This window comes from Poeciliopsis prolifica, unplaced genomic scaffold (assembly GCF_027474105.1).
Source record: "Poeciliopsis prolifica strain line A6 unplaced genomic scaffold, Auburn_PproV2 SCAFFOLD077, whole genome shotgun sequence".
Classification (NCBI taxonomy): Eukaryota; Metazoa; Chordata; class Actinopteri; order Cyprinodontiformes; family Poeciliidae; genus Poeciliopsis; species Poeciliopsis prolifica.
The window spans coordinates 1342207-1365952 of record NW_026562452.1 but is presented as its reverse complement, the minus strand read 5'-3'; the positions used below and the strand labels follow the sequence as shown (position 1 = coordinate 1365952).

General features: G+C 36.3%; 1 protein-coding gene across 1 annotated transcript; it reads right to left on the bottom strand.

The window, feature by feature from the left end:
- Positions 1-4232: 4232 nt before the first annotated feature.
- On the bottom strand, positions 4233-23518 carry hs3st2 (heparan sulfate (glucosamine) 3-O-sulfotransferase 2). The gene is made up of 2 exons (XM_055021635.1): positions 22648-23518; positions 4233-5712 (listed from the first exon to the last, which is right to left on the bottom strand). Exons 1-2 carry the CDS (start codon positions 23142-23144, stop codon positions 5094-5096), a joined length of 1116 nt encoding a protein of 371 aa, XP_054877610.1. The 5' UTR covers positions 23145-23518; the 3' UTR covers positions 4233-5093.
- Between the last annotated feature and the right edge of the window lie 228 nt (positions 23519-23746).

The following is a 23746-nucleotide window of genomic DNA, read 5'->3' as shown; positions in this document are numbered from 1 at the left end:
TTGCTATTCTAAGACCAACTCTGCCCTACCCTATGAAGTTGAGTTGGATTTCCATTACAATTGAGTAAAACATCTAGTGTACAGCCCCAGTGTTTGAAAAATAGCAGGATCTGTTTGCCACACAAATACAATGCAACAAAGCGAACATGGTCAGTATGTTGAACATATATGCTTAGTCTCTGGCTTTTTGTCTGAATAGAAAAAGAAGAGAGCCTGGAAAAGTAGGGGTGGAGAAGTAAAGGAGCGTGAGTTGATCTTGTGACACAACATGTGACTGATGGTCTTCTGATGCTGCACTTTTTGCCTGAACTCACGTGCTTGGAACCTCAGCACGGTCGGTTCTGAAAATGGGGTTGGCATTTGTGGAAAACCCTTATAACCTAGTAGAAATGAGTGCTAAGTAGGTACCAGTGTAAAATGGTTGTCATACTTTTGCTCACCACAATAATAAAACACCACTTATAACAAAAACCTTATTTTATAACACAAAAGTTTGGAAGCATTTAAGTAGATGTAATTTCTGCTCCTTTTTTGACCAGATGTGTCATTGGGATGCATACTAGTGTCTGGACTCACTTTTTTTCTGAACAACTGCCTCACAGGGAAAGCCTCATTTACATTAGTGAGTCATCCATGGGGTGACTTGAAGTCTGTTCTTAAAACCTGTTTACTTTTTGTGAAGCTTACTCATATTTTTTGCTAATTTTTCAAAGTGAAACTGCTCACTCCATCATGTGTCATCAATTAGTGCCCACACGTTGATTTAACATCTGTTTAAATGATCGTTTTTGTCAAGAAAACAATCTGTTTTTTGTTTATAACAATACAGAGTAGGAAAATTGGTGACAGATGCTGTGTCATCATTTATATCTTGAAGTATCTATCGACTTCAGACTGCCTTTTGTTATCAGAAAATGACATAGAAATAACTTTTTGCCTTGAAAAAGGGGGACATCCAATTGTAAGACATCAGCATTTCAAATTTCAAGATGTCTAAGTTTTCCAGTTCTAAAATTTGATATCTGCCGTTTAAATGATCATTGTTTTGTGTCAGTCTTTCATTTTGTGATCTTTACAACATCTCATATTTCACAGCTGTTTCTCTTTGAGATGTTTGGTGTTAAATTTAAGAGCTTTAGCAGCAACAGTTATAAAAGCCTTTTGGACTCATTATGTTTTCATTTAATGAAGTGGAAAATAAATGCGCTCTCACTTAATGGATTCCAGTATGAACTGTTAGACATTTCTGATGAGCGCCGGAGGTTTATTTTACCTCAGAGTCTTTCAAAGTTCATGACATTTACAGCAGCTTCTTTGGTATTTACGTTGAAGGTTAGAATGGTCAGTCAGACAGCTTTTAGTTTTCCAGTGAACCTTTGTTTCTTTATAATGAGGAGTTATTACAATATATACACAAATGGCATTGCAGGTGTTAGATTTGATGTCCTAGAAAAATATTCAAAAAAGTATTTCAATATAATCCTATAATCCTCTATAGGAGTTACAAAAACTGACTAAAACATTCATTTGATGTTTTAGAAGCCATCTATAGGATTAATTAAACATTAAAGCATACATTAAGTGTCATGTGGTTTGTGGGGGAGAAGAGTTTCCTCAGTGCCATGTCATCCAGCCCTAAGCATTCTTGGGGAAAACTTATAATTAACTGAACGGAGATAAAGTTGAGCTTATTGCTAAACTGGTATGTCTGCTGATGGCTCACTAAGTAGCAGCCAGCTGCAGACAGCACTGGCAGGTTAATCAAATATTAATAAAGAATATCGCAAATGACAGTTTAAATACTGCTGTTGGCCAACAGACATGAGTTCATCATTTGGAAAGCAAGTGAATACCCAATTTTCTTAATATGGTGGGTCACATTGTCGCAAAAGCACATTAGTCTAACCGTGCCTGGATAAGGCGGCTGGACTCACAGGCGTGCAGCAGGGGATTAAGCAATAAAAGTGAAACGTGAATAGATGAAGTCAGAGAAATCTTTTATGCAGTAGCCCAGGCATACAGAAACTGGTGTTAGTTTTCACCTATTTCAGTCTGCGTGATTTTCTTCTTTTAATCCTGTCATAGAGAGCAATATTAGTTATTTTTATGTAACTATGTTAAAATTAAATATGTTAAGCTGAAAGTGTTTGCATTCAGAGCTGGGAAACTCTGGTTTGTCCACACCCAAATCAAATAAATAGATCCATTATAAGGAGTGTTGAGAACTTAGCTTTTCCCAAGAAAGAAAAAAAATTAAATTGAAAAGACACATGAATAAGATTTTAGATCTAGTAGTTGTATCTAATTTCTGAAAAAAGGAAGTAGGAATTAGATACACCTTGACTTTGGGGATTTTGTTAGTGATCCCCTTGATTTCTTATATAAAGATATGCTTTAAGTTCTCATTAATTAAAAGCTAATGTAAAATTAAATATTTTTCTAAACTTTTTTTTAAATAGACATGCACTCAAAGTAAGATGGTTTTGTTATTTCTAGTTTAGGGCGTATTGAATTCAAAAATTAATGTAAATCATCATTAGCATGCTATAATGATTAAAAGGATTAAAAGAAGATCCAGTTTAGGGTCTTGACTCATGAAGACTAGCAACAAATGGTCCTGTTAGATGTTCTGGTTTTACATAAAACCCACATACTGAAATGTCTAACCTTACTTGTGCACTTTTGCTATGGGAATCGACATGACAACGTTTGAGCTTATAATGGAAATTTATATGCAAATAATTTGAGTCGATTATTACTCTGATTCTGAAGCATTTTTTTTTTCAGATACTGGACCCATTATCACCCCCTTCAGAAATGCCCTATTTCTTCGTTGTCAAAGATGTTGATGGAAATTATTAATGACAACTCTGATTGGCTTCAGGGTGAAAAATCAAGAGGTTAATGCAGCTGCTCAGCACAGAGAGCCATTCAGAGCAGTGACAGCATTAAATCTGTCAAGAAAAAGAAAAAGAAAAAAGGATTGCTAACGAAAATGACATCAAGACATGCAGAGAAGCATTTGGAAAGGAACATTTTAACTTTTAACAGGATCGCTGGAAACTGTCAGCTCAGTAATTCAGTATGTTTCATATAATCTTCTCGGTGGGATATGGATGAATAGTCATTTAAAAGTAAATTTTTGATTCTGTCTGTGTAGAAGTTATATTTTCATCCCAGTTTTACTTCAGGGACAAACTTTAAGCTCCGATTCTGTCTATTTTACCTCAGAGTCTTTCAAGTCAAGTCAATCAGTAATTTATGAAGCCAATATATACTTCTCTAAAGAATGTGCAGGGGTAGCCTGGAAGGCTCACATTGATGAAAAAACAAAACAAAAACGGTCCTAAACTCTAACCTTTAGACCTGAGGTGACTAAGCCTGATCTTGTAGAGTAAATTTCTCGCATCTGTTGGATACATTTATTCTCCAATACAGTGCACATAAATTGATGGAAATCCCTAAGCATGTCATTCAGTTCTCCAGAGGCCTGGTAACAAAGTGTTCATGTGAATTCTGTGTTTTAGAGAAGGGATGCATCTAAAAATTGCAGTATACCAACTCTCTAGGACTGGACTTGGAAATCCCTGGTTTATACCTGCTTGTCACTGCAGGGGACTGGTGCCTGTCTCTGGGAAAGATTTCAAAATCCAGTGTTTTGGAACCAACATGAATTGTTGCCCTCAGCTCTTCTTCTTTAGCTGGAGGGATTGTCAGGCTTTACAGCTGTTCTCTCTGCCCAGGTTGGCTGGCTGTTCTCTGTCACAGTCTATCATGCAACGGTTCTGGGTTCTGCTCTCTACAGCAGAAGCACAGAGACAAAAACAAGATCTAATTTAAGATTATACTGGATGTGTACAAAACAAAAAGTAACAATTAGTGGAAATCAATTTCACAGCCAAACTTTAACTGAGTTGATCCATGCTTTGTTATTTTAATTAGGCTTTCACTTAGTGCTGGGTTAGTATGTTTTCTTGTGTCGGACGTCATTTTTGCAATCTCTCTTTTAAGACTTTATGCTGAGTTAGTCCTAACCAGCTCACAGAAATTACTCTGTCATGCTTTCATCAGGCAGAAAGGAGGAGTTACATATGTTCATTTCATGCTATTCTTGTTTTCATTTAAGTATCAGAAAGCAGAGTTTGAAAAAAAATCAAGATATTTAGTGCTCTAAGGATTCCAAGTGAAATCGGTCACTGAGTCACTGGGTTTAAACTAGAAGAACAATATCATTAATTTGACATTTCATTTATTGACATAGACATAAATAAAAGGCTTAATCATAGCAACTTTGCAGTATAGTTTTCAGACATCTTTTAACAGTCATAAACAGAGTATGTTTTATAAAATTGTGCAAATGTGTGCAAGATATTAGATTTCTGAAAATTTGGTCTTATACTTAAAAAGACACCATAAAATGTCTTTTCCATGCGCTCTTACTGGAAATAAATTTATTGCCAATAATTTTTTTTGGTATTTAGGACTTTTATTTTGATGATCACAATAGGAATACAAACACAGAAAAAGCCCACCAAATTTATATATATATATATTAACCTATTAATTAATTGATTCTCACAGTATTTTTCAATTCTATATTAACTGCAGAAAAAAACTAACAGGCTGATTTGATTATTCATTTGACATTTTGAGGTGACTTCATGTGGAGTGCTCATTTTAATAGTAAGGACAGCAGATCATTTTCAGAGAAAATGATGAATAAATGAGGAATCTGAATAATAAATATTTAAGCTGCGTCATGATTGTATGGATGGTGACAGCAAATGGTGGGGAAACTTTGTGATCTTATTTGGTAAATGAGTTGATCCATTAAAGTAGATTAAAAAATATTTAATTGGTATGATGGGAAGAAAAATTGATTGGTATATATTTTATGTATCAATGAATAAATTACACTTCTCCTCAGATGACCCACAGGATAAACCCATATTTATAAATTTATATTCTTAATAACACTTTTTTGATCACTCTGTTTATTACTCAGATAAATATATTTTAAAGGTATTCTCAATTAACTTAACAGAGGTAGGCATTTTTATAAACTGTTCTCTCTCTTTTTGTTTAAAGTACATTCAATCCCACTTGAAATCTTGTCCCACAGTCTCATAGAATTTGATGTTAAAAGGTCTATAAAACTCCTGCAGCTGCTCTATGACCTCCTGCTCAATCTGCACATGAGTCCTGCCCTTGGATTTGCCAAGGCATCGAGGTTGGCTGCTGCTTTCGGGCTTTTTTAAACAGGGGAAACCTTTGGTTCGATTGAAGTAGAAGTGCTTGTCTGTGATTATCCGTTTCAGCCCCAGAAAGTCCTGGACACGGCCTATTTCCCCCGCTGGGTCCGTTATCAGTCGCTCACCACTCACAAAATGCATCTGTGATAGTCGAAAATACTGCAGCCAGTTTTCCAGGTGAAGAATATACATTCCAATCCGAATGGCGTTCCAAGATGTGTCCACAAGACCTAAGCTTCGGTTTTTGAAAGCTAGCTCTTCAAATGTGGGAATGTCGGGCTTCTTAGATAGAGTCTGAGTATAGTCAGAGATGGCTCTGGTGACAGGGTTTCGAACCACAACAATCAGCTTAGTATCATGAGACATGCGGGAGATGCGGTGAGGTGCCTCTCTGGTCACAAAATAGCTGGGAGTCTTCTCTAGCGTTATCTGGCTGTCGAGTGTGCGTGGCATCAGTCCCCTAGTGTGAAAAACAAACAAACAAACAAACAAACAAAAAAAACATGAATAAGTTAGAAAGAGCTTTTTTTCCCCTTCTAGGACCATTTTAAAATGCTTTTCATGGATATGTATGTCAGGGGAATGCTCCTACTGGAACATAAAAACAGCACCTGCATAAATTTAATGCATATTAGAAAAGTTACAAAAAATAATAAAAGGCTGCAAAAGTGAAGTGACAGCTACTAATATCACAATGTACAGTTGGTATCAAAAGTCAAAGTCAGGCAAAAAAAAAGTCTTCTTGCTTAGACCGAAATGTACACTTATAAAATATGTGGTCAACAAAAATGCATGACATCCTGCTAGATATATTAAAAATTAGATAAAATGCATCAAAGGTTAGTATGCCAGAGCAAATTAATAATTGTGTTGGTTTTATTTTATGAAGCCTGTAATGATTTCACTGCTTTTATGAAGTCATGCTAGGTCATCATGACTTAGGGGAGTTTCTACAGTCACCCTTCAATTTCATCCTAATATTGTTCATAAGAGCTTTATGTGGAGCTGCTTTACGTTGTTTCTTATCTGTTTTATATTTTACTTTTATTTTTTATTAATGTTGGCTTATTTCAAATGTATTTTATGTGAGTCTAATTGTAAAAAAATAAGGGCCTTTTGTAAAATAATCTTGTCTAGTGGAATGTGTAATTTATAAGTCAACCCTGTTTTTTATGAATGATCAAAAACATTTTAAGCTATTTCAAGCATTTTGGAAGCCAAAATGAATCTTCATTAGTGAGGACAAAGCATTTGTATTGCTTAACATGAGGTAAGCAAACATTATTATGAGGACAGTGCTGCAAAATTTTAAAATTGCATAAAATACTAGTCTGAACTTCAGAGTTAAAAAAAGGGATTCAAAGAATAATTTTCATAACTTTTTGACTCTGAGGAACTGCCTTAGACAAATGGATGACACGTCTTACTCTCTGCCCGTGTCTTGCGTCACTCTTAAATGAGCTAAACTGGATGTCTGCACTTCCAGTTCTGACCGACACATTTCTAATATCACATTTGTTCAACCTAACATCAAGCTTCTCTCTTCAGCAAGGCACTATCTATTTTCACCTGGCACAGTCCTTCAATATTTGGCGGCTGTCACAACTGCATAATGTTCATATCATTCCAACTTAATCAAATGTATGCTGATGGTTTTCTTCTGAGCATGGATAAGAGAGCAAAAAGATGTTGCATAAACTTAGTTTTTTAATCATTTTTTCATATCTTAGAGCTGAAACTACTCATCATTCAGGTTGGTAAATGTATATGCTTTGCTAAAGTATTTACAACAAATTAAAAATTAATGCAAATATAATGAAGACAATAACTTGTTTTACATTTTAAACTTATTAAATAAATTTAAGCAAACAAAGCTATATGTGAGTCTTAGATTTGCTGCTGAGATAAAACACAAAAACATCCAAATTTTGGATGAATTTTCAGATACTCAATAGTTTCAGGTCAGGTTGTATAATCAAAACATGCATCACAATTACCATCATCATACTGCACCAATAATGAGTCTGCAAGCTTCAGGCAAATGACTGCATTTGTCATGTTCATCAAGGCAAGGTTTCCGTCCACCTGTAATACATTTTGCTTTGGCACTTTGGTCAATAAAAGTTGATTAATAACTAAATGTGGCTAGCAGTTTGGAAACCAAATGTTTCATTTACCATTCAGACACCAGTCATACATTCACGATTGTCTCTTCAGACAGAAATGTGACATAGTTGCATCATCAGCCCAGAAACTCTGTAAATTAGGAGAAATTATCTCGAGTTTTTTTGAAACTAGTTATTGGGTGAATGACATCAGAAGCTACGATGTCTAAATTTCTATAGATACTGTTACAAAATGCAGAGCAGTTTCTTGATTTTAGGCACATTACGACACAGTGCTGATGATAAATAGCACACTTTCTTTATTATTACCAGAGGAAGGGTTCGATTAAAATCTAACCTTTCACACAGCTTTCTCTCTCAAGGTAGGGGTAGCCATAGATTACTGCTAAAGTCTTGGAAATATTGATCCATTTAGTTTTATTTATGATCCCCGAGTTGTTGGCTTGGGTGCCTCAGGGCCACCGGGGAACTATTAATCTTTTATGAGAACGACACCTTTCTGAGCAAACAGTTTTGCAACACACGCAGATGCATGCACACCAACACACACTGGAATAAAAAAAAAAGTTGCAGCTACATCCAAGATGCTGGATAATCTTCAGAGCCCTTATTTCCGCTGAAGGCAGGACCTTTGATTTCTGACTTGTCAGTTCCATGCATTTTTACTATCTTTAGAAAAAAAAAAAGATCTGTATGTACTAGTTCAAAACTGCAACTTGTCATATTAGAACTCTGAACTGACAACTCTCAGTAAAAGTTCACAAATGTTGCTTTTCAAAATACTACTACTAGCTGGATTCATGACAGTTACAACTCTAGACTGTTGACCACATTTACAAGCATTTCGCATCACTTGCATGAAGATAGTGAGACATTCAGAAATAAAAAAAAGATAATCAATCTGGAGAATAATTCACAAAGATATGGTTTCATTCAGGCTCACTGTTTTGTTTGAATAGAAACTATAAAGGTGAGCCTGTCCATCAGATAAAGTTGCAGTACCTAGCTTGTCTGGAGTTATTGATTTTTACAGCTGTTCTGTTTGTTTACTCCCAGAGAGTCTTAGTGCCTGATAGATTAAATGACTGCAACACAGAAGATATAAAACACTGATAGAGCTGATAGAACAGACAAACACATTTCAAGGTGGAAAGCCAGCGAGAAATAATTAGATATTTTGCAATATAGAAAGCCACTTGTTATTTTATTTTCTAGTTAGCGATGCTCTGTTTATAGTATTGTGATTAATGTAAGAGTTTAATTTTGAAAGTAGATAATATCGTCAAAGCGTTTGTCAGTCATTCCCTGGTATAAATTAATTTGCATTTGGTAATAAGATCGAGCAAAGCACATTTTGAAAGACGTTAATGTATGCATTACACATTAGGAATCAAAATGCATCTGGAGGCAGTCTGACTCACTTTGACTCAATGGTCTCAAGCTGAATCTGTCAAAGTTGGTAAATTTTCTTAAGAAAAGGCAAATTTTAATATATGCATATAATTGTTGCCTAACAATGTAAGATCAATGATGTTTTCTCCCAACATCCAAAATCATTCATAAAATGTTAACTGGCCAATTAAAACTGGCGAGTTACAACCAATGTTGAGTTTGACTTTAGCGTTATTCAAACGCTATGGAAAATCATAGCATTTGACTAAATGTTCCCATCAACAACCAACATCACGTGAGCTTTCATAAATGCAGTCATAATTATAGAGAGAAAAAATTTAAAAAGTAACATTAACATTTCCCAATTCTTGGTTTGCTAACGTCTTACTTTTGGCTAAAGTCCAGTTCTCTGTTCTGTGTTTGAAACTTCACCACAACCTGTTCAATGTGTGTTCCTGGAAGAAACAGTGCCAAAAAAGCACCTTGTAGAGGTAGTATTATGTCTTCATGCCAGCTAATGGCGCAGCCAGAGCCCATCTGTTATCATTACAACACACCCTTGAGCTGCCGCAGCTGCCATGGTACTTCCAGAAAACACAATGACTCAGCCAGGGTGTATCGAATTGAAAATGGCCTCGTGACATCAGACAACCTTCACCATTGGTAGCTAGGCAGCTGTTACTACTCACCAAGACTACGGCAGATCCAGGCTGTAACACCACATAAAGTCTACGTGTGATGAGGATGCAGTTTAGGAATATGCATTTTAGTTAGATAACATTATTTTCAAGTTTATTTGGGAAGTTTATTGCTGAAGTTGTTTTTCACCTTGGTTTAATATGGTGTGAAAATTACTTTTCTCCCCACATTTGTTACTGTTTCACATGTTTTAGCCAGATTATGCCTTGGCAGTGTTCTGGAATGGAAAATTAGTTTACGATGAGAAAAACTGGCCTCAAGTTGTTACTGACTCATGTGAATGTGAGTGCAACTGGCTTTTCTTTCAACTCTGAAACAAGCAATGCTGTTTCATTCAAGAGGAACTTCAAGTTCAGTCTGAGTATTAACTGTGATATAATGGATAGTGAACAAAAGATGTTTCCTGTTGCATCCTTGTGGATACTAAATTGTGATGAGTCTCCTCTTGCCTTGATTATATTGCCTTTGTCGTCTTTTTGAAAGTGTAAAAGTTAAAAGTGTAAGCTGAGGGCATATATAGCAACTGTGAAAACTAATAGACTAAACTGGTCATTTTACTTACTTATTTATATTTTTATGGGCAGGATTCACAACTGAGACAACCAAAAAAGTAATAATTAATAGGTCTGTGACATCTAACCTTTCTCAGTCCGTCATACATATAAGTTCACACAAGATGTCATAAATTTACAAGTTTGATGATTTTTAAGTTAGCTTAATTGTTCACACAGAATCTATAAAAAAGGAATTTAGTAAGCAATTCACCCTTACTTTGCCATTTACATGAGATGCCAAATACCATGTTACTCATTTGGGGGAATGGATTTATTGGTATGTCAACTGGTGAATTACTTTGCAACAGTTATGAAGGTACAGAGTACATGTGTGAAAAATGAGAGGGGCACATGTGGAACGGTGATGCTACAGGAAGCAGAAGTCATGAAGGTTCAGGACTTTAAGTGGTCCAGAGCAACGGAGTGTGTGGAAAAGAGGCGGAGAAGCATGAGCATGGGTGGAATGGGTGGAGAAATGTGTCAGGTGTGATGTGTACTGAAAGGGTATCAGCAAGAATAAAAGGAAAGGTGAACAAGACAGTAGCGAGACCAGCAACGTTGTCTGATTGTGCAAATGAGGAAAGGCTATGAGGCAGAACTGGAGGGTACAGAGTTCAAGATGTTGAGGTTCTCTCTGAGAGTGACAAGGATGTGTAAGATCAGAAATGAGCACATCCGAGGGGCAGCAGGTGTTTTGATTATTTGCAGATAAAGTCAGACAAACCAAACTGAGATAGTTCAGACAGTTTCAGAGGCAGTGATTATATCAGATGCTGAGTTTGGAACTAACATGGCTGGAAGCTGAGAGGTTGACCAAAAAGGAGATTTAAAGATGTGTGGAAAGATTACATGAAGTTACTTGAGAGCATGAGAGTTGGTTGTTTTATTGGATTCCTGTAAATAAAGTCGATTTGATGTTGCAACCCATGTAAAGGCCAACACAATGCTTTGTTTTTTAATCAGACAAATTATGAAGACTGAATGAGAACCAGATGCTTTGAGAGGTGTCAGTCTAATACAGAATGTTTAGGTGGTGAACCAAGAACATGAATGAATTATTTTTTGAACATGTACACTAAATTTAAAATGTACATGTAAGCTTTTGCTAAGCTTACCCATAGCAAAAGCTAAGCTTACCCTTAACAAAAAGGGTAGCTTACCTGTCAAAGCATCTGGAGGCAGTCTGACTCAAAAGGGTAGCTTACCCTTATTAGGGTAGCCTTTTAAGGGTAGCTTTTTGCTAAGCTACCCTTAGTAAAAAGGGTAAGCTACTACAAACCTGGTGTTTACATATCTAAATATTTTGCATGTCCGGTGGTCAATTTACTCAACTTCAACTAGATCTAAAAGCATGGATAATTTGTGCATTTCAATGCTCTATTTGCATTTTAATCTTCTAAGTTTGTCCATTAGTAAAGTTTAGAGCCAGGATATGAGGTATTAGATATGAGATGAAGCTATTGTTCCTTTAGTATTTTCAAAGTGAAATAACAAGAAACGAGGCGTGTGTTTCTTTGTGTTTAGTAAAAGTAAAACTTATGGTCTACTCCTCATTAAAAAGATATTAAAAGCATTATGTCCACTAATATTTCACCTTCCAGTTGTGTTTTAAAAGGATCAATTATGTGTAACCACAGGAAAGGAGAAGATGGTGCAATCAAGTGATCAAAGAGGACCAGTCCTTATTTTTGTATTGAAATCAGGGATGCTTTCATGTCAGTGGGAGCAGTCTGGGGCGATGGATTCCATGTTGTATTGCTGTACTGTTAATGAGGAACACTGAGGGGTGCCTTTAATATCTACAAAATCTTTTTTGATCTGGTATTTGTAGAGAAGCCTCATGTTCAGGTTCATTTGTCTAGTTTTAACCAAATTAGGATTCACAACTCACATAGCTCTGTGTGACTGACTTTATTAGATGTTTAAGAACCAACAAAGTTTATCACTTGAAGTGGTGCTCATAGAAACAGTAAACTTAATGACAAAAATGCATTGCACGGCCCCGTTTAATGTGTCTGCTGGTTATTGAGATAGCCAGTCAGTGGGAGAACATGTTACACCTGAGGCAGATTCCTAAATCAACCATCAGAAATGTACTTTTTGCTTTTTTTTCTTTCACTACGCCCTCAAGAAATTAATAACGCTGCACATGCTATCTGAAATGAAAAGATAAAACTGAGCTCAGAATGCTCCAAGTTTCTTGGCTCTTAGAAGATAATAATTATAAGCAATTAGAAAACCCACATAGGTATACCCAAAAACTTGCTCCAAGGGTTACTAAAGTTTATAGAAGTTGGAAACACTTGAAATGAAATGAGAAAACCTGTCTTTCTGCCTTGACAAATGGGAAAACTCGTTCACACTCACGTGTCCATGCACACAGCTTGATTAACAGACATTTCAGAGAAGTGCCTCGATTGATTACAGCCATCTCACTCAGAATCAACAGCAAATTTCTTTGGGGTAATTTACAATCTTCTTCACGACTCTTGGCCAAACTTTAAGTCAGGATGCATTACAGACTCAGCCCTGACAATTTAATCCCTCTGGGAAAATGAACTCGAGTGTGAAAAATCTGCTCGATACTGTAAATGAAACCTTCTACTGGGGAACATGGTTGAAAGCTAATTTGTGCAGGATCCTTTACCACTGCAATTGATGTCGTAACTGCAGTTTTTTCCCCCTTCTTTTTTCAAACCTAAGCAAAGAACAACTGAAGGAAAGTAACTGAATCTGTGTAATACAAACCACACCACAGGCAGCCACTATAAATGGTGCTATATTAGTGTTTATACTTTTTATTTCTTTGTGTGTTTTATGCATCTTCTAATGCTGGAAATTTTCTCTTTTAAAGTAAGTTGAGAAATTAATTTATCACTTTTATTGTGAACATCTTTGGTCAGTGAAGATTGAGAAAACGTCTTATTGCTTGATTAAATGTGGAAAATAAATAGGTTTCCTTTTTGTCGTATTTTTGTTGAAATCACAGTAGTATTTGCAAATATGTTTTTTGGAGGTCTTGGTTTTAGGTTGGAGACAAGTTTCTACAAGAAGAAAATACTCTACTTTCTTTCCTCATGACTGCATATCACTTACTTTGGTAAAGTCGAGGTAATAAAAAAGCTACTTTATTTTGAAAAACGAAAGCATTTACACTTTATTTTGATTTAAAATGAATACCAAGAACAAATGGTCAGTAGGATAAGCTTTGTTCATTTCTGCTGCGATCAATAAGAAAATATAAGTACATTGTTAAATCTAGAACTATTAACATGAGGACAGAGACTGCTTACTTTATTACAGACAGGTGTATCCTGCTGAAAAACCTCTTAAGAACAGTACAGACTTATCAGTGATGCACACTCTCTGAACATGTAAAGGTCAACTTTGACTCATTTCTTTGTGCACAATCAATGAATTTGACTTTATAGCAGCAATACCAACATTATTTGTACTTAAAACACAGTTTTACATGGTGTCAGTTTAAGAAAAGTTCTCTGCTGTTTTCAGCATAACTTGTACATGTTCTGGTGACCATCTAGAGTCAAAACAATCAGAACTAGTAATGTAGAAAACAAGAACCTTTTCACATGCTTTTCATTGAACATCATGCATAAAAAATATACATGCTTAAATGACAACTCCAAATTTTCTTTCAAAACCCACTTGTGCTTCCCCTATACTTTTTCTGTATTTGCTTTTCTTCCCTCTCTGTTCTGGACTTTACATAAATTCCCATAATTAGACTTCCTTTACTTTAAACCTTCCATCGTCAATAATGCTTGCATTTTGCTCCTATAAATTCACATTTTATGACTAAGCTTTATCAAGTGCAAATGTTATGCAAACATTGATCACCAGATGTACCCTGGTTGGTTAATCACAAAGATTTCTATGGGCAGTGGGCTTTTACTTAATGCCATTTGTCTCTCAAAGGACAAAAGCTTAATGTTTGCCATTAAAAAAAGTTTGATAATGAACTTTACCCATTAAACAATATTCATTCCATTCCATGGCTGTCTGCTCTCTGGGGTAATTTAGCAACAATACATCAGCACAATAACTTTAAAGACGAATTCCCTTGGGTTCAAATTACCAAAGTGTACAATTACATAACAGAGAATTAATGGCATCGGTTTGCACTTTATTTGGAAAACAGTTATAAGAACTAATGAACATATGTACCAAATCTTAGCATTCAGTGAGTAAGAATTTAGGTAAGTGGAATTTGAAAACCATGTTTTTAAAACAAGCACAACAGTTTTTTTTTGTTTAATTTTAAATTGTAAGCTATTATAGTAAAACATTATTTCCTGATAATACTGCTTACGTTATTCACATGACCACACAGATTTGACAAAAAGTAAATGTTTGATTTCTATATGATTTTCATTCTTAATTAAGGTAACAGTTCAAACTACAATATTAATCATGACATCTCATGAAAAGGCAGTTTCAAACAAAGGTGGACAGCCTGCTGTCCTCACAGTATCCATAACACAGATTCACAGAGCAAAGTGTTCTTTAGCTGCTTGATTCTCATAATGTCTGTGGCACCGTACTTCCTAAAAATTGCATCGCCCTCTCTCCTGATATGACAGCATAAATCTTCACTGCTGAGGCCGCTCCATTATTAAACTATCACTCACTTTGATTACAGATGTGATATCTGATCATTAATCAAAAGTAACAGAAACCTGCCACCTCCAAAAGTCTATTAGGAGTTAACAGTCCAGCAGTCCAGGTGATTACAGCAATCCTGTGCCCATTTCAGCTCAGTGAGGAACAGAGGTGACTGGCAATTTAGCATCACGGGAGCTACACATCTATTTCTCTAATTTAATTGGAGAGAAATTGGCTAAAAATAAAAGGCAGAATGAGCCTGATGTTTCAAGGGACCTTTTTTGTCATCAGAAAGCTTCATAGTCAAATATGTAAATCAAAAGTTTGACAACGCAGTGATGGAGAGGCACCAAATTAAAAAAGAGAGAGAGAGAGAAAAAAAATCTACATTGAACGAGTTCCTATTTAACTGCTGTCATTTCAACTTAGGACTCTCCTGAAATAAGAATTTCTCATGATTTGGTCTGCAAAGAGAAATGACTGACACTTGCTCTCCTTGAGTAATAACACATTCAATTGAACTGAGCTTTGAACTGTCACATTAACATGTAGCAAGGCAAAATATCCACAGACACTGAAATAGAGAAGCCTTTGAAATCCAAACATTTACAAATAAATGTTAGTGCTCCTTCTGAGACTTTTTTTTGTTACCTTTTTAATAATACTTAACAAAGAAGATCATGGCCAAAGCAAGAATATTCTGCTGGGTTTTTCAACAGTTAGAATTTTGTGGTGATGCACATTAGGCTGAAAACAGATCAATTTTTCTCATTATTCTATTGGTGTCAATCAGTGATAGTCATGACAACGAACCTTGTAAAATTCTCTCTTTAGTTTAGTTTTTGAATGTTGTGTGTTCCTTTACTGCAGAATCATAGCTGATACAAATGGAAATATAAACACAGAAAAGGCTTCAGCAGCTTTTCAGGTTTTATAGTAAAGCCTCCAGCAATGTGACAGTCAAGGATATTTATATATAGGGAGCAGACAAATTGCATATCTTTAGAACATTTCACTCTTGGATGGTGGAAAAGTACAAAAGAGAGCAGAAAGTTCAGGCAGAGGAGGAACAACTCAGACAGGATTTGATCCTTGGTCAATAGACATGCACTGAGTCTGACAAGAGGGGAAGGTTAACAAGCTGAAAATCTCCAAAAGGGAATGAAGAATGGCAAAGCACTAAATATATCCACAAAGACATTGTCTGTAAAGGCATGTTCCTTTCTATTTCTGTGACTAAACAGAAACAGCTTGAAATTAATCTGTAGATGTTAAATACTTTAGTAAACATGTATTAATGTACACCATCAACACTTAAGAAACATTTAATCTGCATATAAGCAGGAAAGTAATAACATTCTCTCAAGTTTACAGAATACGATGAGACAAAAATATCAAATAATCAAGCAATAATGGGGATGAAAATCACTTGTTGATGTCTAGCGACAATAGGAAACAGATTAAATTCATAGCATTTGTTAGAGCCACATTAACCCATTTACTGTCCCAAATGTGCACACATCAGCTTGGGGAAAATTAGGTTTAAGTACCTTGCGCAGGGCATGTCAACATGTGGCAGAAGGAAGCTGGAATCAAGCCAAACACTATTTGATTTCAAAGCAACTACTCTGACCAAAATGCCATTGTTGCCCCAGAATTGGCAGACTGAAGATAATAGAAAAACTGCAACTAATGTCTTGTTGTCTGTAGAATCCAATCACTGAGACCAAAACCTTGCAGCAAATGGGGTAAATCAAAAACAACTTTTAAGGTGCAACTCCACAACCCAAAACTGAGGTCATTTTTGGTTTGCACAGGCTCACCAAAATTGAACAATACCAATTTTAGAACAAATTTACTTGGTCCCACAAGTCTCAATTTCAGTTGCAGCATTCAGAATTTGGTGTAAAAACACAGAAGTTTTTCACGATGATCTGAGGGGATAGTTTTTGGCATAGTTTTAACCCCTACTGGGGAATGAAAGGGTGTTACTTTTTTATGTATTCACTTACTTAAAAATAAAAGTGGCTTACAATGAAGGTTAGTGATTTATTTTGCTAAAAGAGAATAATTCACTTTATTACTTTCTGCTACTAAAATAATATATTGGTTCGCAACATTATTATACTGTTATCTAAAACATTCATTTACATTCTGATACACTGACAGATATGAAGAGAATGGTTTTGTGTCTTGTCGGTGTTTAAAATCAGATGCAAGCTAAAGTGGAAAACAACAATGTTGCATATAAGCTAGATAATGTAACAAATGTTTTTAGTTAAACGTGCTCGTTGTGAAGAAAAGTCATTCCTTTTTGTCATTCTGCTTCTTAGTGTCCAACAAGCTTATATTAGCTGGTTAATTGAATTGGTTTATCTGCCCAGACAGCAAATCCACAGTACTAAAGTATTACCTTAAATATCAGTAATGGCCCATGCTCCTTTAATTTTAATCCATTACTTGTCCAATGTTCTTCTTTTGAACAAGAGAAATGTGCATGAATGTCAAGAAATGTGCTGAAACATTTAAAGGAGAAGCAGGACAGGCAATTTCTACATCTACTTTCCCAAGTCCACACAAATATTGGGGGTCCACTGTGCAGCTTTACTGGGCGCATAATTCCAACACATCTTAATGTCAATGTGGCATGTTAACATTGCAAGATTTATCTATGGCTGTTTATGTTATATAGTTAGAATTGAATAATACAGCATAATGCTATAGTATTTTGATATAAGACAGTTGCTTTTCATTGTGGGATTTTATCCTTAGCACTTAGCTCAGTTCAGTTATTATTACATTGTCTTGGGATCTAAAGCTCCTGCACCACTCATAAAGTAGTTGAGGAGATATAGGCTCAAACTGGCTATTTTAACTGGGGCTACTGTACAAGGGTGAAGGCATTAAACGATGGGCAGCAGGTCTCAGTGTTGAATCTTTGGAAATATGTCTTTTGAGTTGTTTTGTAATTAATGGTAACAAGTTCATGTCGAATTCTGAAATGGAGTGAAGACAGCTCATTAATAATGTAGAGTTATTTCTCACCATTGCTCAGTCTGTAATGTGCAGTTTTCTACGTTAACTGAGAACCAATCAGGTTTCTAACCTCATCAACCTTCTGATGGTACTGTTCCAGAGCACCCTGCCTCCCCAAGCCAATTAATGTGGACATTTGGAATATTTGCAGCTGCATCCTCTCATGCAATTTCAACACTTCTCTAAGAAGTAACTGCAAGCGCTATAGACTTCTGTAAAATCAATAGAGCTGAGATGCCCTTTTAAGTCTTGATGGTGTATGGCAATGTGTTTCTGTTTGATCTTTATGATTCTGCAGAGAATGGAAAAAGCAGAGGGAAAAGAGTAAGGAAATTGGTGGCAGAGGAATGTCTTTTTCATCAGGTCCTTTATCGTTGTGTGAATACCCGCACACAAAGTAAATGAGGCCATGTGTGTGTTCTCTTCAGGAGCCACGGTAATGAACACTGCACCATTTTTCTTCTGAGCCTAAATGGTCTGTCACATGCTTAATGTAACAAGACAGACTGTGCAGAACTGGACAATACACTGAAACTCTAGGTGAGTTAATTTGGTGTTCCAGTTTGTATATTTCTTCCTGACTCTATAGGACACATGCATTGATAGATAAAGAAAATCATAATGGACTTACTTTGAGTTGGTAAGGTTAAGATTACGGTGATAGTTACTTGGTATTTGGAAGTTGGTGGCAGAAATGTGTGAAAAAAGCAAAATGTGAATTATCTCTCCAGCATTCAAAAGTATTTATTTGATCAAGGACATCAACGAGGCAACATAAAATTGATTAGTCGTCGTCTCTTGGAACTGAGTAGATGGCGCATACCATCAAATATGTCTGAAGAAAAGATTTGCTAAACAGAAGAAATGGGCATAAAAAGTCACAATTTAATGTTTTTCTGAACAAAAAATAAAATAAAATAAAATAAATCTAACCCGACTGATTTTTACTTTGTTAAAATAAAGTGCAAAACACAACTGTAAAGACAGCTGCCAGGAGTATTTTTTCAATATTTCATAATTCTGTGGAACCAGTGCTACTAAAAATATTCTCCAGGCCAACCTGCCTCTGAAACATTATATTTTAAGGGAGACGTGACAACGGACACAGTTTTTACGACGGATCCTTACAGTAACCTTGAGAGTGGAACATCATTCGAGAGGGAACCTAAACTGGCTGCAGTGCAGCTGCTACAGACTAACATCATGTTAAAAGAAGATTACACAGTAAAAACTATTTTTAAAATATTTTAAAAATAAAGGATTTTTAAAAGACCTAGTGCCCAAATAGTATAGTAAATAAAAATAACAGCTCTTAAATAAATATGTTATAGCTGCAATTTCCTAAATTATAATTGTTGTGCGACAGTGCTTGTTATGGGTTTTGCCATATTAGCCTTTTGCTGAGGTAATGTGACAAGCATTAATGTGCATGGTTACATTCAACTGTCTTAAAAACTATCTAAAAAAAGAACAGTTGTGTTTTTTGTTCTGAAAACAAATATGTATACCATATAATTTAATTTTTTTAAATGTTGGGGCTTTGTTTGTGTTCCAATCTGTTATCACCAATAGTTAACTTACCAACAATAAAAAGTTATCTAACTCTTTGATTTTCTGAGTTGCAACCAGAGTTGCACTGAGAAGTTGAGCTGATGTGCAGTTCCACCAGGTGTTTGCTAATTGCTGCTGGCTAGGTCCAGTAGTTGGTTTAATATTATCAACTCAGATGAATATATTGAACCAGCAGCTTCACTGAAAGTTATTCAAATGAGCAACATGGACATTCTTCAGGTGGGAAACAGAAGGCAAACCTGTCAAAGATTGGTGGCGCTAGGTCCACCAAACTTTGACCGAGCAGCAATCTTCAACAGCCCACTTAGGCAAAATCACCTAAGTGGGCTGCTTAATGTGGATGACTTATTCACTTTTCTGCAAACTTCTTAAAACATCTTCCTGCTGCACATAATAGATGTATGACTAACGAGAACTTCATTAAATGATCAAGTCTGACCACTTCTTTTATACCGTGTTGTTTTCTTCATAAATCGACAACAAAATTATCTTACATTGCTTAAAAAGAGTAAGTGGTCCACTATAATAAGAAAAGCCAAACATTAACTCAAAGGGGAAAAAAAGCATATATTGAGCAGGGAATTCTTTTAGAGAGACAAACTATGAAGTCTGTCTTATTCTTGATAGTCTAGTTTGTGTATATACAAAGGCCATAAGCAACTGTAAGCAACTCGTCAGGTTTACAATTCCCTGCATCAGATTTCTGTCACATAAGTGGCTGATAACAAAAACTGAATTTAAAGAATAGTTTTTAACAGTTGAAATGGTTCCTGTTTGTCACTTGTTAGGACAGAAACAGTCAATTTAATTCCAGAATGCTCCTTATATAAACAAAATGGACCAATAATGAATGAAATATGAGGTTTGATAAAAGCAGAAACTTTACTTCTTTTATGTACAGTGACAACAATGTTCCACTCTATCGCACCGCTGTGCCTTTTGAACTTGATGATTCCCCTGTTGGTGTTTGTCTCTATTGCCTTGTTAATGTCCAACCATCTCCAAGTTTAGAGAAACCTTACATTTCTCCAAACCTTTTGTGTCTGTAGTAGATACACAAGCAAATGTGTTATTAGCTTTTCCACCAATCCTAAATGCATCGGTGTAATTTGTTTTCCCACAGTAATGTAGGCTGCATTGTGTTTATAAGAGAGTCAGCCTGGTTAAAAAAAACAGTCTCTTTGATGGCTGGCTTTTGCAAAAAGCATTTTGTACTGCTGATCTAACGATACAAGTTTAAACAGTTTGTGTCCTAGATGTGTGGGGTCTGCAGTCAGGTTCGTTGCTCTTTTCCTGACCCTGTATAAGTCCTGGGTGGAGGAAAGGTCCTATCCGCAGACATAATTGTTTGTTACAGTTTGGACCTGTAGTCTTTTATGGATGAGTAGCAGCAGAAAAAACTTACATATGACTACTTAGAATATCCAGCAATTGATCTATGCATCCATTGCCTATTCATCCTGATGGGTTGAAGGGGAGGACAGGCTGGTGTCACCTTGGATTGGTTGCTGAAACCAAACCAGGTTTTACTAACTTGTTTTTACCTTGTTTATGCTATCTGTTCTTGAATTGTTACCACTATTATAATCATTTCAGATGGACACATTGTGTTGTAAAGGTACAACAAGAAGTAAGGTACCGTACATGTAGCTGAAGATCTGTTTTTTTTTGTCATCTCCATATGTAAAAAGCCAAAATGATTGTGTTGTAAAGGTACAGCACAATGTGGGAGCTGTAGAGGTTCAACTAGGGACAGCTAAAGTGCCTGATTATCAACAGGTCTGCTTGTTTGCAGCCATCAGTAATATGCATTTTTCTGCTGCTCTGGGCAGTATTAAAATGAGCTGGATGAGTCTGTGTTCATTGTGCAATTTTGAAATTGCCACCCACAAAACTTGATTGCAGCAATTTCTGCCTTGTATTTAGTTAATTGTCCAGATACTAGTTAAGATTCATGTCAGAAATGCCAGAAATTGCTTAAAAACATGAACATGACAGAATACTTTATTTTGGTCTGTGGGTTATTTATTTTATTAAGTAAAGGGCAAAATCTATTCATATTAGCATAGAAATACTTTGGTGTATCTACAAAATATGCATATGTGTGTGTCATTCTGACATAACATAACCTCCCTGAATTTTAGAGTCTAAGTCAACATTTTTTCTTCTTACTAGAAACCTTCTTCTTATTTTTCTCTATGGCGTGTGTTCTAATTAATTTAAAACATGCTCTCTTCAGCTTCAAGAGCTGGTTTGTCTCAGGATTTCAGAATATCTTAGAAGTGTAATCAAATTATTTCTGCAATTTGATTGCTGCAGTATTAAATAGATTCATCACACATGAAGTAATACTTGTCAACTGTTTAGTAGTAGAGATGTTGATGATTATGGCCTACAGCCAATGAAAACCTCAAATTATGTTTTTCAAAAACATTTCAAACTACAGAAGAACAATAAACAATATTTTATGATACCAAAATGTTTATTAACTGGAGAATGAGTCTGGAGCTTCACAGTAAATCCAATCAATACTTGGTGAGATGTTTTAACAGAAGTCACTGCATCAATATCATGTAGCATAAGAACAAGCAGATTGTGACTCTGCTAAGATGTTAAGGAAGCTATAGTTTCCTAGGCTTTTCAGCTGGTCTAGAATTTTGGATCTGGTGTTTCTCAACCTCCACTTATACTAACCCTAAACCATGTTGGGTTTGTTTCAAGGGTTTACATCCCAAATCATCACTGACATTGGACACTTCACACTTGACCTAAACCAACTTGAATTATGTGGTTCTCCACTCTTCCTCCTGATTCTGGGACCTTAATTACTTAATTTAAAATAATATTTCACCTGAAAAGAAGACTGCAACATTCTCATCCTTTTTGTGCTTGGCTCAGAAAAAATGTTCTTGTAACCAGATAAAAATCACTGATGATAACCTTTATTAGGTTATCATCATGCAAAACAAAAAGAAAGGTACATGTAGCTGAAGATCTGATTTTTTTGTCATCTCCATATGTAAAAAGCCAAAATGATCATATTTGGTCTGGGTGTAGCAAGGAAGGCACATTAGGGGATTCTTTAGTCAGCTATGATACTGAATTAAAGTTAATTGCACCACACTAACTTAAAGCTCTGCTGACTTAACAGCGATATTGAACTTTGCCATGTGTATGTGTGACTGAGGAACTTTGTATCTGATGAGTTTCATGGCTTTTGGAGTGGAGAACGACTTACAAATGTTGGTAGTGCCTTTAAGTTTGCTTTGCAGATGGAGCATTTGGAATTTTAATCAGACCATAGAAGCATACAAGACTAGAGACAAAGAAAACACAGAATATGTGGAAAAAAACACTAAATTGTTCACATTTCATTTTCAAATTTTTGCTCACCTGTACCAATCCAGCCCTCTGTCGTAGTTTCTGTCAAAAAAGTGCGGTTCTGTTCCGAGTGCGCGCACATCTGGATGTATCCGGATGAACTCCAGCACCGCCCTGGTTCCCCCTTTCTTTACGCCTACTATTAACGCATTGGGCAGCTTCTTGTTCCCATATTTTTGCGCAACACTCATATTTTTAAAATTCGCGTCTGTCCCGTGAGCACCAGGCGAACCTTGCGCTTTGCTCTGGTCCCGGGGGTTACTGGATCCAAGCTGAAAAGCCGACCTGACATTCAGCGAAGCACAGTTGTCCAGCTTCCCAAGAAGTTTCTTCCCTCCTGCGTTTTTGCTCGGCGGGCAGCGTTTCCCGTCGTAAGTCTGGTTTGTCATGACTGCACCGCGATAGAAAAGAATATTGTAGCATAAGTACGCACAGGATAGGGACAAAGTAAATATGAAGGCGAATCTAGCGCTGACTCTGTTCGCAGATGTGAGGAGCCTTTGCGCCATGTCTCCATGGGTTCAAAGTGCTGCATGATTCTCCATCGGAGTTTTCCTCTCCGCTCGGTCTGCGGTGAGAGCCTGGTGAGAAGCGTACAGACTCCAAAGTGAGACAGAGCAGTGCATGTGGACAGGGGTGGTTTTTCCCTGGCACCAGCTGCGCATATGTCCTGCAGACTGATGAAGTGATTGAAAACTTGGATCCGCAGAGGAAATGGGGTCAGTCCTCATCGAAAGTAGCTCCCTTCGAAAGACTTGAGCGGAACCATCTGTCTTGAAACGCACAGCCTACAAGAGGAGATTTTTTTATGTCCGTCATAATCCTCCAAGTCATCTTTTTTGAGTGCGAGAAAAGGAAAAAATCGACTGCGTCTCAGTGCGCCCGAAACTCTCACCAGCGCAATCTTTCTGCTCGCCTCCGGGGGGATTTCAGTGCTCATCCCTCCTCTTTCTCTCATTCTGAAGTTGCGAAGTTATAGACACTTCCACCGCCTAGTATAAATATTTAATCAACATTCTGACGTCACAATATCATAAATCTTTTGGCCTTCTCTTTTTTTTAAGAAACATACCGATTTTCCTGAAAATATCTGGGTGTAGAGATTTTCCCA

Bases quoted from the DNA above. Each gene is read 5' to 3' on its own strand.
- hs3st2 (XM_055021635.1), bottom strand. From the start codon at position 23,144: ATGGCGCAAAGGCTCCTCACATCTGCGAACAGAGTCAGCGCTAGATTC. The intron at 5,713-22,647 runs GTGAGCAAAAAT...TTTTCACACTAG, and splicing joins AGAGGGCTGGATTGGTACAG to GGGACTGATGCCACGCACAC.